At 37.0% G+C, this 13,655-nt stretch overlaps 1 protein-coding gene across 1 annotated transcript in view; it reads left to right on the forward strand.

The window, feature by feature from the left end:
- Positions 1 to 1,419: 1,419 nt before the first annotated feature.
- Positions 1,420 to 13,655, forward strand: part of neb (nebulin) — a 70,916-nt gene continuing 58,680 nt past the window's right edge. Inside the window, 17 exon segments of the mRNA XM_048194099.1 lie at positions 1,420 to 1,565; positions 2,266 to 2,377; positions 2,673 to 2,735; positions 6,419 to 6,481; positions 7,382 to 7,498; positions 7,985 to 8,092; positions 8,301 to 8,405; positions 8,701 to 8,805; positions 8,912 to 9,016; positions 9,215 to 9,319; positions 9,589 to 9,693; positions 9,856 to 9,963; positions 12,434 to 12,550; positions 12,976 to 13,077; positions 13,158 to 13,265; positions 13,362 to 13,466; positions 13,552 to 13,650. Of these exon segments, the coding sequence (XP_048050056.1) occupies positions 2,694 to 2,735; positions 6,419 to 6,481; positions 7,382 to 7,498; positions 7,985 to 8,092; positions 8,301 to 8,405; positions 8,701 to 8,805; positions 8,912 to 9,016; positions 9,215 to 9,319; positions 9,589 to 9,693; positions 9,856 to 9,963; positions 12,434 to 12,550; positions 12,976 to 13,077; positions 13,158 to 13,265; positions 13,362 to 13,466; positions 13,552 to 13,650 (1,494 nt within the window). The 5' untranslated portion in view covers positions 1,420 to 1,565; positions 2,266 to 2,377; positions 2,673 to 2,693.

A 13,655-nucleotide genomic window follows, 5' to 3' on the forward strand; every position in this document is an offset into this window, starting at 1 on the left:
ATAAAAAGTATTCTTGTCGCTTTATAATATTAAGATTGAACCACTGAACTCACATGAACTGTTACAAATATGTTTTTAGTACCTTTATGGATCTTGAGAGGTGCGGTAACATTGCTGGCAATGGAGGCCTCACTGAGCCATCGGATCAACAATATCTTAATTTGTGTTCCGAAGATGAACTATGGTCTTACGGGTGTAGAACGACATGAGGGTGAGTAATAAATGACATTATTTTCATTTTTGGGTGAACTAACCCTTTAAAGAACGCAACACACACGTCTCCCGGACATCATGTAGAATTCAACCAACCAGATGACAACTTTGAAACTCCTGAAGTGTTTCCAGATAAGTGTGCCATATGTATGAGACGTTCAGCCAACGGTCCGTGGGCGTGACGTCTGAGGCTGAGGCTGACAACCCTGTTATGCCACATGCTGACATAAAATACATTGTGAAAATTCTGCAAACTGATTAAATTTCCTGTCATAGGTCTTGGAGAGATTAGCAATGAGCTGTTCCATCACTGTTCAGAGTGCTTATATAGAGGACAGTGGGAAAAACTGAGCTAACAGTCACAGCTGCCTCTGTCATTCAGCTCAGTCATGCTGCCCCACCATGGAGATGTGGAGAACTGTAGGACTTTTGAGTGGAAATATCAGGAGCACATCACTGTAAAATTGTTATATCTTGTGTCTCGAGTTGTATCAGATTCAAACTGTATTGTTCAAACTGTTCCACACAATGATATAATGGGTTCAAAGCCTTTGTGCCTAAACATCACCCCCTTACTGCCACTCAGGATGCTTTAAATAGTGTCCGCTGTATTTTTGAGTGTCCCTGAATAGTTTTAATACTGTAACTCATCAGGATTAGATTAGACACCAACAAGCACAGAAGGGTGAGACAGCAGCTGTCTGTCTGCTTAGAAGTACTTGAGAGATGTTGTAGCGACACTTTATACTATCTGTATAATGAAATGTTCATATGCAATGAGTATAATGCCTATAGATAGAATACAGACTGAGAATCAAATAATTCGTATCTGTTCCTGACTCTAGGTGGGTTTGTAATTGAGTGGACAAGTGAAGACTTTATTTCCCTCTTGCCCCTGTCTTGACCTGATTTCAGCCTCTGGGTTCCACGTACACTTGGATGCAAACCAGTGACCTCAAGAAGTTTCACTGGCCATCTTCACAGAAAAGACCCCATTTTCCCCCAGGATCTCCACTACTCTCGAGACTGATATGTACCTCCACAGAACATCTTGCTGAATGTAGCATCCCCTCATTACCTGATTCAGAGAAACCAGGTATTTTCCAGTGTTTTCTTTTCTCTTCCTCATAGTTGTATTGCTGATGATTTGCTGAACAGGTGCACTTTTCTGAAGGGTCGCTAATGTATATTTAGCTTTTGAAACCTGAGAATGCTGCCTACTGATTGGTGGATAGGAGCACATGATAACCGGAGTGCCGATGCAGCTGTGAGCTTTTGCCCAGCGTTTCTCAGGAGGGAAGAGTTGGGGAGGCTCTGGCAGCTTGGGAAACGTTTTAACTTTAAAGTCACCGGTAAGCAAAGGAAAAATCACAAAATCAAACAGCACACCAGATTTTACTCTCCAGCACTCTTTGCATGGCCTGCTCTGTTGGATTAACATCTTCTACAGCCTGTTGGTAGATGGAAGTGATGCTGAGGGCGATGCTGGTCCTTGAACCACAGCCTGATAAGAATCATCTCTATTGGCCACCACTGCAGGAACAACCAATTTACCAATTACTCTAAGCTGGAACTTATTCCTGGACATTGTTTTTCCTGGAAGACTATCTGAAGCACCTCACCTTATGGACAGGAGTTTGTTAAAGTCCCATCCACATTCCTTTCAATCTTTCTGATGAAAAAGCATAGAAAAGCATAATTTCATGTCATTTTCTGAGAGTTGGGTCCTAAAAAAGGGTAGTTAGTGGTCAGACCTAAAATTAACCTGCAGCCTCAGAAGGCATTGGAGCTCCACTAGCTAAACAAAGCCAGCCAATCAGGCCGCAGCATTGGCTTACATGACAAATAGCTGGAGCGATTCAGAGCAGCTGTCGCAAGGCTTCAGCCAGGAGGCGCACCGTTTTGGGGGGTCTTAGGTGTCAAACCTTCTCACCTACCAAGGCCTGCAGAGAGATTTCAGAACAAAATAGAAATTTTGCTTTTGTCGATCCACCCACGCTTAAGTGTCAGCTCAGTCAGAGAAAAACTGACACGTTTTTTTTCTTTGTTTAGGTTTGCAGGAATACATAAAGTGGAATAGCAGATTGGGACACGAGTGGATGAAAGCGAGCACCTTCTTTACTGTAAGGTTGCTGAAATTCTACCGTAACCTTCTATAGTAAAGGTATGTCAACTTAGTTTGGTTCTTTAACTTTAACACTGAAATTGGCATCATTCCTAGCCTATTGTTAATGCCTCTTTGTAGAGTGTCCTTCAAGTCCTGGTGAAATTTAAATCCTTCATTGAGGGTCATTTTATCTTCCTGTACTTTATTTGCCATGTAAAGTATACAAAAACACCTGTTTATTTCTCATTGTCTGTGACAGGAATTAGTTTAATGCTGTTAGTAGTTAATTACAAATATGTACTATACAGATTTCCCTTGCTAGTGTCTGACAGTCTTTAATTTGCTTGGGTAGACTCACTAAATCTGTTTGAAGATGGCATCAGAAGAAGAGTATGAAGAGGAGATTGTGGAGGAGGTAAGATACAAATTTGATGCATTGCAATTCATATTTTACCCTCATTCATTGAAAGACTGACAGTAATGCTGCTCTACATTATTTCACTTTGCCCCTTGAATAGCTTATATAGGCTTTTCACATTAACGTCTCATAGATCTCAGTCCTGTAGGTGCACTGGCGAACCCTATGAATAGTGATCTATGATATCTCCACCGTCAGCAGTTCAGTAGGAGCTGCCATGTCGTATATGATTAGCCTTGGATCCCATTTCAGATGACCTCTTCCTTGGAGGCTCTAGTGCACTAAATTCCATTCAATACATGTTTCATTCCCAGTAATAAATGTATCACTGCAAACTTTTCAATAGATGCAATTAATTTAAAACCTTGACGAGATATCAATTACATACGTGGCAAACCATCATTCACTTGCCGTTTGTGTAATGACCCCTGCAGCAGTTTGTCATCATCTGATAATAAGATCTTAATAATGAACATGCTAATATAATGTTTTTTTCTGATCAAACCAAGCAAGCCTGAATGGAAATAACCATTGTTAGATATAATACTCTGACTTTTATACTAACAGTGGGATTATGTTCTGTTCAGAGCAGCTAATTCGACTGCAAGCTTCATTGCGAGCAGAAAAGCAAGTGCTTTATTAAATAAATAGACTTAAACTTAATTGAATGGTTGAACAGTTGGCATCATTTTGCATATATACCATATTTTGTGATTTACTCAGTAGAGCTCTTTTTCAAGATTTAACAACAGCTCCTCTTGAAGCTTCCAGCTGTTTTTGTTTACCTCAATGTGTTTTTGTCATGTTATTCATTGAAATTCTGTATGTACAGATAGTGTCTGTCTGAGTGTTCAATGGAAGAGTGAAAGCAGAAGGTTTATACTTTAATTCAGTATTTCCAAGAGAAATAGAGTTAAAGTAGACCTTGTATACTTTCATGTTCATTTCTGTAGATATCTTATAGGGGTTTACCAAACTACTGCATTAACCACAATTTTTTTATTGATTAGGTGTTAGAGCTTTATTTTTGAAAGAGCGTTTTGAACACATGCTTTTGGATTCCCCTTTAACATATCCAGGAATGGAAATTCACCATCTTGCATTTTGAGAAGATGGGAATCTCAACACATTATTTTGAAATATATACGTTATACGGTCTGATTTCACTACTACTTTTATCTACACTCAGAATAGGACCTGAAAGGCATTAGCATTAATTAAAAAGGCTTCTTTCGGTGGATCTGGGGAAAGCAGAGAATCAGATTTTGTTCTTTATATTTTATTGATTTTTTTCAGATATAGTCGTTGATCAGTCAAAAACTGTATTGAATACTTTTTTTCAGAACTTATTATTTATAGGTATAGTGTTTTATAGATTAATGTGGCACTAATTAAAATCTATATGTCAAAAGTTTTGTGGATTATTTTTATATGCATTACTCCCCTTTAATGGAAAAGCAGCCTTCAGCTTTGGCTGAGTTGTTCTTTCAAGAGATACAAATATAGAAGTGGACATCTACAGCTGACTCGCAGGGAGGCAAATGAGACGAGCCGTGTTGTAAATTACACTCCTTTTGCTGTTAATGTCATGCTGTTAAAATGCTTTGGGGGAGGACCTGTGGGGGAAAAAACACCTGTAACAGGTGGAGATGGAGATTTTGCTTCACAGTATATTTTATTGAATATTCACCACTTTCCATCTCCTATATCTTGTATATATATATATATACAGGCTAATAAAACCTAGATACTGTATGTATTTTCTGCTGTCCTCTGGTCCATATAAAGAAGCCTCGAGCTCCTGAAAATTCATAGATTTGGAGTGATTTTTTTCCTGCTCTGGTTTCATATAGGGTCCTTACACTATTAGAAGTGTATTCCACTATTAGTCTTAGGCCTTGTGATGTGGTTGTCAGTGACTGTTTCAGAGAGTTCCGTCATGATAGCTGGCTAAATACCAGTAGTTTATTCTCTAAACAGTTTGGGAGTCATGTGTATGGCAGAATGTGAAATACTGCTTTCAAACATGTATGTGAGTGTTAGCATTGGAATTTGTTCCCTAACCCAGTGTTTCTATTTACTACCATGACAATAATGTTGGCTGTGAATAATAATAGTGGTGAGGTCATTAGGGCGCTAAAATGTTCTTAGCACCAGCCAGTCATACGGCTCTGTCAGTCAGAGACAGAGCTCCGCTGGGAAAAAAGGCTCATTACCATATTTTTTTAACTACTTTCTGTGGGAACATATATAATACTGAAGAACAAAATGTACCAAGTGAGATTTTTATGAGCAACTATCAATATAGTTTCATTTAAAAGACACAAGCAACATTAAGGAATTATTTTTTAATTCCAAAACTATGTCCGAAAACTATGGAGCCCCACATATGATATGCGGGAGGGGAACAAGATACTGTGGCCATGAATTAATAATTAGTTCCCATGACTTATTATTCCAACTTACTGATTTGTTTTAATTTAGTTAAAGCATGGGTACAACATGGTCACAAATTAATAAATCATGGGAATGAGTTGCTACTGTATCTGTTTTTTCTTCCATATCTCATGTGCGGAGCTTCTTACAAAATCAATATCAGGACCATGTTTTCTGTTTTTTATGTAATTATTATTATTATTGGAATAATATTTATGCACAGTTACTTTGCAATCTAAAGTACATAGTTGCAAACTTATTTTTGGTATGTTAAGCTTCAAATGTTATGTTTATCATTTTATTCTGAATGGCTTTAAAAAGTTGAGTAATTATGCAAACAATAAATTAAATATGTGAATTATTTTACCTATGTATGCCATTGAACACACTGTGGTCTAATGGTGTTTTTGATTCTTCAGAGACCCACCAAATTAAGTAATTTGTCGATAAACCCGATATTAAACTTCCGATAAAAAAAAGAAAAAAAAATCGCAAGAAATATCAGTCAAACCGATTATTTTTTTATCTCTTATTTCGTTATATGGTGAAAGTGACAGGTAACGGCTCATTAGCATGCTGAAATTGGATGTCTTTGCATTGTAATTAATGTAAACATGAATAACAGGACATATAACTGGTACAATGATAGTCAGTGTTCGGTAAGCCTAGAGAGGATCCAACTACATCAAATGTGAGTAACAATGACTTTAGGTATATAAAGATAGTGCATTCATGTCTGAATGGGAGAAAGTGCAATGCACAATATGGTGGAATAAGTCCCGCCTTCTAAATAAAAGAGCCAGTGCTATAGAAACAGTGTTCTGAGACATGCACTTATGGCTGCACATGAGCATTGGTTGGTCCATCCTGAAAAAAATGCAGTTTTTTTGGCATGATAAGAGCGTTTAGAAACAAAATGTAGGAGATAGTTGTTGTCAGATTTCATTGGTGATTTTAAATATGAAATTTAATCGTAAGCTTGGTGAACAGCTTTGAAAAGTTTGATGTTTCCCCATTCAGAGAGATGGGAGCTGTACTTGCATGACTAAAATAGCTGCCTGAGAGGTATTTCAAAGATGGCCGCAGAGTGAAATGACTTGCCTTAAAGGGAATTTAAGAGATTGAGGGATTTTAATCCGTCTATGACAACCAGAGCTGGAAAAAGTCACTTTCCTAGATTGTAGTGTTTTCCTGAAGTGTATGATCATCATTTTGAAAGCCCAGAGTTTTTCCTATATTTATAGTACTACTATGAGGAGGGTCCAACAGTCACCACCACGACCACCTCAATGTCTCATGGTGTTGAGGTAAATGATCACCCCTGGTAAAACGGATCTGCCACATGCCATGGGGGCTATTCCATTCCTTCACATAGTAGTTTAGTTTTTATTAGTAAGATCTATCCAAATGGTACCAACTTAAAGAGTGGATTATTAAACAAACTCCCTTGTTTAACAATTCATGTGTCAGTAAAAATGGAATATTATGTCCAAATTAAATTCTTTAATAAGAGTAGCAAATTTACAAAAAAATAGCCCCCATGATACAGAGCCATGCAAATGCCACAGTGTTAGTGATGGCAGTGAGGGTGTATTGATAGAGCTTTCTTTATGTGAGTTAATGTGATGTTTAGTTTATATTTGTCTAAAGCGGTAGTAGTATGTTGTAACTAATGCTTCACGCACTTTATTTGACTGTTCCCGAAAGTGCTTTTTTTTTTCTTTTTCTTTTTTGCATGTTTTCTTAAATAAACATTAACTGAATGATTATTTAGCCAATACTAATTTACTAACCTGTCTTTGAAATATTCTGTTTAACCTTTTCACTCATTTCTTATAAAAAAAAAAGTAAAATATTAATTTGCATGGTAAATTAAACAAATGAATTGTTTACAGAAGAAGTGGAAGGTGAGTGCTGTAAAATTAAATGTTAAAATTAAATCTTTATCACATCAATGTTCTGTTCTGGAATAAATCAATACAAACAAAATTAGACTGTACCAAATCATGCTTTGTGATTTATTATTATGATAACGGACATTAAATATTTTGGTCCCACAAAACTGTCCCCCCAAAAGATATGTAAGGTTCCCCAAATTCAATGATGAAATACTGTAAATATGAAAGATGATAGAGATGTTACTCATTGACAGCACCAATTAGGCAAAATGTTGATTGCTAATTTTTTGTTGTTGGTTTTTTTTAAAGGTCGGTCCTGGTGGCCTTCCCAAACGTACAGTCAGGAAGAAGGCGAAGGTGGACACCTCAAAGTTCATGACTCCTTACCTGGCACACAGCCAGAAGATGCTTGACCAGTACAGCCATGTAAGAGTTTCCTAGACTGATGTTTTGTTCTTATTTCTTTGAAATTAACTAGACTGCCACTGTTAATGTTCCTAAATGAGCCTCATAACTGTGAGTTACATTATTTAAGTGAGACAACAGAAACAGTTCACCATAAAATTAATGTTACCGCATCATGTCTGCAGGTCACAGTTTGTGAACCATCAGAATAAAACCAGGATTAGAGTTAGTAGAGGTTACTAGATGTACATTACCATTTAAAAGATTGGGGTCAATAAGATTTTTTTATTATTCAGCAAGGATGCATTTAACATTTTTAATGTTTTTTTAATGACTTTTACATTTAAAAAAAAAGTCTGTTAAATGCTGTTCTTTTGATTCTAGAATTCTGATAAAATATATCATGATTTCCACAAAAATATTATTGATAATAATAACAGATATTTCTTGAGCTCCAAATCAGCAAACTTTTACACAGTACTGTATTGTTTTGTATGTTTTTTGTAGAATAAATACAGGGAGGAATATGAAAAATCGAAGGGGCAGCCCTATGCCATTTCTGCTGACACACCTGAGATGATTCGCATCAAGAAGGCCCAGGAGCAACTTAGTGAGGTATGCGCCCTTTGTGGATCAAATATTACTATATTCTGTCAGAATATAGTTTGCAAGATCTTCATGTTCACATGGGCTAGTTTTATAACTGATGCTTTGTGAAACCTCTTCAAACTGAAGCTCCTAATAAACAGTGTACAGATACTTCTTACTAAATTCTAGCCGATGCTGTGAATTTTGCTAACAGGAAATATTTTTGATAACCCAGGTGAAGTACCGTATGGAGGGACTGAAGGCCAAAACCACCAGCCTCTATGATGGTGAGGCTCGCGAGATTGCCCACGTGAAGCATGTCTCTGAGCTCGTCAGCAAAGTAAGTGCTTGTGTCAAGATAGTGTTGTGAATTAATTAGAATAATAATAGTTATGAATGTTTAATAATAGAGTTGAATAATGATAACAGAAACATTGTTTAAACAATGTAAAAAATGAGTGAGATTCAATGTGTGCACTGCATGTGCAATACTGCTTAGTAAAAAGTTTGTTTTATTTTAACTCAAGATTTTCAATATTGCATTGTATAGTGACTGCCCAACTCGTATAATATTGATTCTTTTCCTTGTGATGTTTATTGTCATAAAATAATTTCTCCACATATGCCTTCGCCAGGTTCTGTATAGGCAGAAATGGGACGAGACCAAGGATAGGTACTTGCTCCCTCCTGATGCCCCTGAGCTTGTTCTTGCTGTGAAGAATGCAGCAAATTACAGCAAGGTAGATCTCTGATTCCTGTCTTAGTATTAGATAAGCACTAAAGTGATATTTATACTGACATTACTGGTTTGATTCACCCTCTACAATGATTTAATATCCCTATCAGAAACTTTACACAGAGGCGTGGGATGAGGATAAGACCATGTACTATCCATACAGTGACAGCCCAGAGCTGCGCAGGGTGGCCAAGGCCCAAAAAGACCTCAGTGATGTAAGTGAAATAGTGAAATTTCAAAATAGTAAACTAATTATCATTAAACTGTGATTTGAAAAAAAAACACAAGCCTTTTGTCTCTATATAAATTTTATTTTATTTCATTATTTTCCCTGTTAAAAAATTATTACAAATGCCCTTACTGCATAATCTCAAAAAATAATCTCAAAAATCTATTGTGGTCCACCTTCACAGATTGTCTACAAGAAGGGCCATGATGAGCGCAAGGCAAAGTACACGTCTCTGGCTGATCCCCCAGAGATGGAACTGGCAAAGAAAAACTTTGCCAATCGTAGTAATGTAAGACTTCGCTCGTTTTTGTGCCTTCAGAATCAATTCCCATTTTCCTAGAGTCCTACCACAAAATCTTCTTTTTAGTTTCCATGTATCAATCTATCAAAGTTATCTAAGTTTTGTTTAGTCCAAAGCAATATATTTTATTTGTGTTTATATTGTAGTTTTATATTATATTGTATTTTACACGCATAGATTGTGCTTGCTAATATGCCATGTAAGCCATTGGCTCACAGAAGGTGAGAAATAATGAAAAACACTTAAATTCTTTACAGCTTAAATATCATGAGGATTACAACAAGAACGTCAAAGGCAAATGGTGTGAAACCCCTTACTTTGATGTCGCTATTGCTAGAATGGTTATGGACAACATCAGTGACGTAAGTGCCAGAAACTCAGCATGTTTCAAAACAGATGTTCTAATAGAATAGTTCAAATAAATATATTTATCAATGTGAAATGTGCACATTATTAATATACAAAATTCTTAATATTCAGATTGTTAAAAATATGTTAACTGTCACACTTTGACTTCTTTCCAGAAAAAATATACGGCTGAATTTGAAGACATGAAAGACCAAATTTATTTCATGCAAACAGACACGCCAACATACGCTTCCAATAAAAAGGCTCGCGAAGCTGCAAGTACGGTAAGTTTTGAGAATTTATTTACACTGTTGTTTCTTCACACACATATAGACCAAATGAAAACTTGGTGTTTTCTTTCATTTAAACCTAGAAATAAGCAGAATGTTTTGTTTTTGAAAAAAATTAAAACAAAGAAATGTTGTGATGTAAAGTAAACAAGAAATATCACTTTTACAATCATTCGTGCATTGCCTCCTGATTAAAAATAAAAGTGAGAAAGTACATATCATACTTTTTTTAGATCTCTTCTCATTGTATGGAAACAACCTTCCTGTGATGGCTCTTTAAACAGATCATGAGTCAATCCAGAGATTCACATGACAGATCTGGTTATCTCTTTTGATCCCTGCTTACTAATTTCTCATTGCCTGCATCACAAGTGAGGACATGAAAGAACAAACAGGATTAGAGCCTGTGTATTTTTATGCCCAGTAGCTGTAAACAGGGTTCTGACGCAGTTTGGAAAAGTATGGAATTTGATTTGAGTAATTCCCAGGTCTAGAAAAATATTTGTGTTTCCAGACTGTTTCCCCTATTCAGTCTTCTAAAATATAAAAATAATTTCTACAAAAAATACATTTATCATACGGGATATATCGCCCTCCGAAGGGCACTTTGGAGTGAAAACAATCATGGCCACCTTATTGAAGGGTGGTTCCAATCACTTCCATGGCCACAGGTGTATAAAATCAAGCACCTAGGCATGCAGACTGCTTCTACAAACTTTTGTGAAAGAATGGGTCGCTCTCAGGAGCTCAGTGAATTCAAGCGTGGTACCGTGATAGGTTGCCACCTGTGCAATAAGTCCATCTGTGAAATTTCCTCACTACTAAATATTCCACGGTCAACTGTTAGTGGTATCATGACAAAGTGGAAGCAATTGGGAACAACAGCAACTCAGCCACAAAGTGGTAGGCCACGTAAAATCACAGAGTGGGGTCAGCACATTCTGAGGCGCACAGTGCGCAGAAGTCGCCAACTTTCTATAGAGTCAATAGTTATAGACCACCAAACTTTGTGTGGCCTTCAGATTAGCTCAAGAACAATGCTTAGAGAGCTTCATGGAATGGGTTTCCATGGCCAAGCAGCTGCATCCAAGCTTTACATCACCAAGTGCAACGCAAAACGTCGGATGCAGTGGTGTAAAGCACGCCGCCACTGGACTCTAGAGCAGTGGAGACGTGTTCTCTGGAGTGACAAATCAAGCTTCTCTGTCTGGCAATCCGATGGACGAGTCTGGGTTTGGCGGTTGCCAGGAGAACGGTTCTTGCCTGACTGCATTGTGTAAAGTTTGGTGGAGGGGGGATTATGCTGTGGGGTTGTTTTTCAGGGGTTGGGCTTGGCCCCTTAGTTCCAGTAAAAGGAACTCATAATGCTTCAGAATACCAAGACATTTTGGACAATTTCATGCTCCAAACTTTGTGGGAACAGTTTGGGGATGGCCACTTCCTGTTCTAACATGACTGTGCACCAGTGCACAAAGCAACGTCCTTAAAGAAATGGATGAGTGAGTTTGGTGTGGAGGAACTGGACTGGCCTGCACAGAGTCCTGACCTCAACCCAATAGAACACCTTTGGGATGAATTAGAGCGGAGACTGCGGCCCAGGCCTTCTTGCCAACATCACTGCCTGACCTCACAAATGCGCTTCTAGAAGAGTGTTCAAAAATTCACATAAACACACTCCTAGACCTTGTGGAAAAGCCTTCCCAGAAGAGTTGAAGCTGTTACAGCTGCAAAGGGTGGGCCAACTTCATATTAAACCCTACGGATTAAGAATGGGATAAAGGCAGGCGTCCCAAAACTTTTGGAAATATAGTGTACAAGCAGAGTGATTTCTTGGAAAAATTTTAGTGATCGTTTAGCAATTGTCAAACACAACTGAATGAATTCAAGGCAGTCATTTACATTACGAAAAACTGTTTGTCCTTACCATAAGCAAGTCTCTTTTGAACTTTACAACAGATAAAGAAGCAAATGATTATTTTATTCAGACTTTACTGAATATTTAATTCAGACTCTACTTTGCTGTTTGCTTATGGTGCAACATTAAACCACATGTACAGTATCAAACTGATGTAGGTGAATATATGCAGGTTATAAAGCGTTTTAGGCTTCTTCTCATTATGTAATTGCATGTTATCACTTCGAGAAAACCAATGAAAAAAAACTGAGAAAATATTTAGAGATGCTTGTTCTATATACCAAATATAATGCTGTATGAACCATTTATGTTAATTATGGTCTGAAAAATCTGCAGAGAGGTTTGAAAATTTGAATCTGGAAAAGTATGGAATTTTGAATTTAAAAATGTGTAGGAACACAACCAGGGATGAGAATCAAAACAGACACATTTTAGTTCCTGGACTTTTCTGAGTCCTTATAAACTCTAAATACTTTAAGAAGAACCCATGACTCCCATCAGTTTCAGTTTCATTTGTCATTTAATATATGCATTTTTTCACCTTCACAGGTCAAATATAAGAAGGACTATGAGAAGACAAAAGCAGTGTCCGATTACAACGTTCTCCCTGCTACAGAGAACCCCCTTCTCAGACAGCTGAGATACGCAGGCACCATCTTGAGCGATGTATGTTAATCCAGATCTTAATCATTAAAGTGGTCTGCTTTGCAGGAAATGTTTATGGTCTAAGATGACTTAACTAAGGTTCCTCGTACTAAATATTGAAATAAATTATTTTGGGAAATACAAATATTGACAAAACCAAAGAGATTACATTGATTTTTTTTTTCCCCCATCTACCCCGTTTCCTACGATGCTTGGTGTCGTAGTGTTAATGAGTAAATGATGGCATGGATTATAGCTTTATAATTCAGTTAGTGTGAACATGCAGTTGATTTAAAACAAGCATCTCTTTAGACCTGATAATTAGACAAGATTGTATCATTGTTTGGCACTTACGTTATATGAGTATTTTGAAGCATTTGAAGCAAACCTAGTTTATCTCGAATTGTTGATTAATTTCTGACATGCCTTTCTTTTGCCTTTTCTAGAAAGTATATAAAGCTAGTTATGAGAAATCAAGGGGATTCAGCATCAATTACTGCGACACTCCCAAATTCAGGATGGACAGTGTATTGAAGAAGTTCAGTGATGTAAGTGATAATTTCAACATTTGCTACAAACATTTTATATTTCCTTATATCTCATGCTTTTTATTGTTTTCTTTCCTCAGGCACGTTATAAAGAGAAGTATGAAAGTCAGGTGAAGGGTCATTATATTGGTAGCTTTGAAGATATATCTACAATTCGCTGCCGCCAACTGGAAGTAATGAAGAATGAAGTAAGTTTCCATAATGTACATATTTGTATATTTTCATATTCTTGATCACAAAAAATGATTTGTGTATCCACATTTGTTTACTTTCTCATTTAAAAGCAAAACTACAAAGCTGATTATGAGGACATGAAGACGAGATGTTTCTTCCCTCAAACTATTACACCAGAATATGAAGTCAATAAGAAGCTTGATCAATGTAAAGATGTAAGTATATAAACTCCTTTTAATGGGCCGAATACAGAACCTGACTTTAGGTGATTTTTAATTTTTTTTTAATTTCTCTTTTCAGAAAGTTTATCGTCAACATCCAGACAAGGTGAAGTTCACGCAGGTGACAGACTCACCTGTTCAAGTGCAAGCTGCCATCAACGCCCAACAGCTGAGTGATGTACG

This window comes from Megalobrama amblycephala, linkage group LG6 (assembly GCF_018812025.1).
Source record: "Megalobrama amblycephala isolate DHTTF-2021 linkage group LG6, ASM1881202v1, whole genome shotgun sequence".
In the NCBI taxonomy this organism is placed as follows: domain Eukaryota; kingdom Metazoa; phylum Chordata; class Actinopteri; order Cypriniformes; family Xenocyprididae; genus Megalobrama; species Megalobrama amblycephala.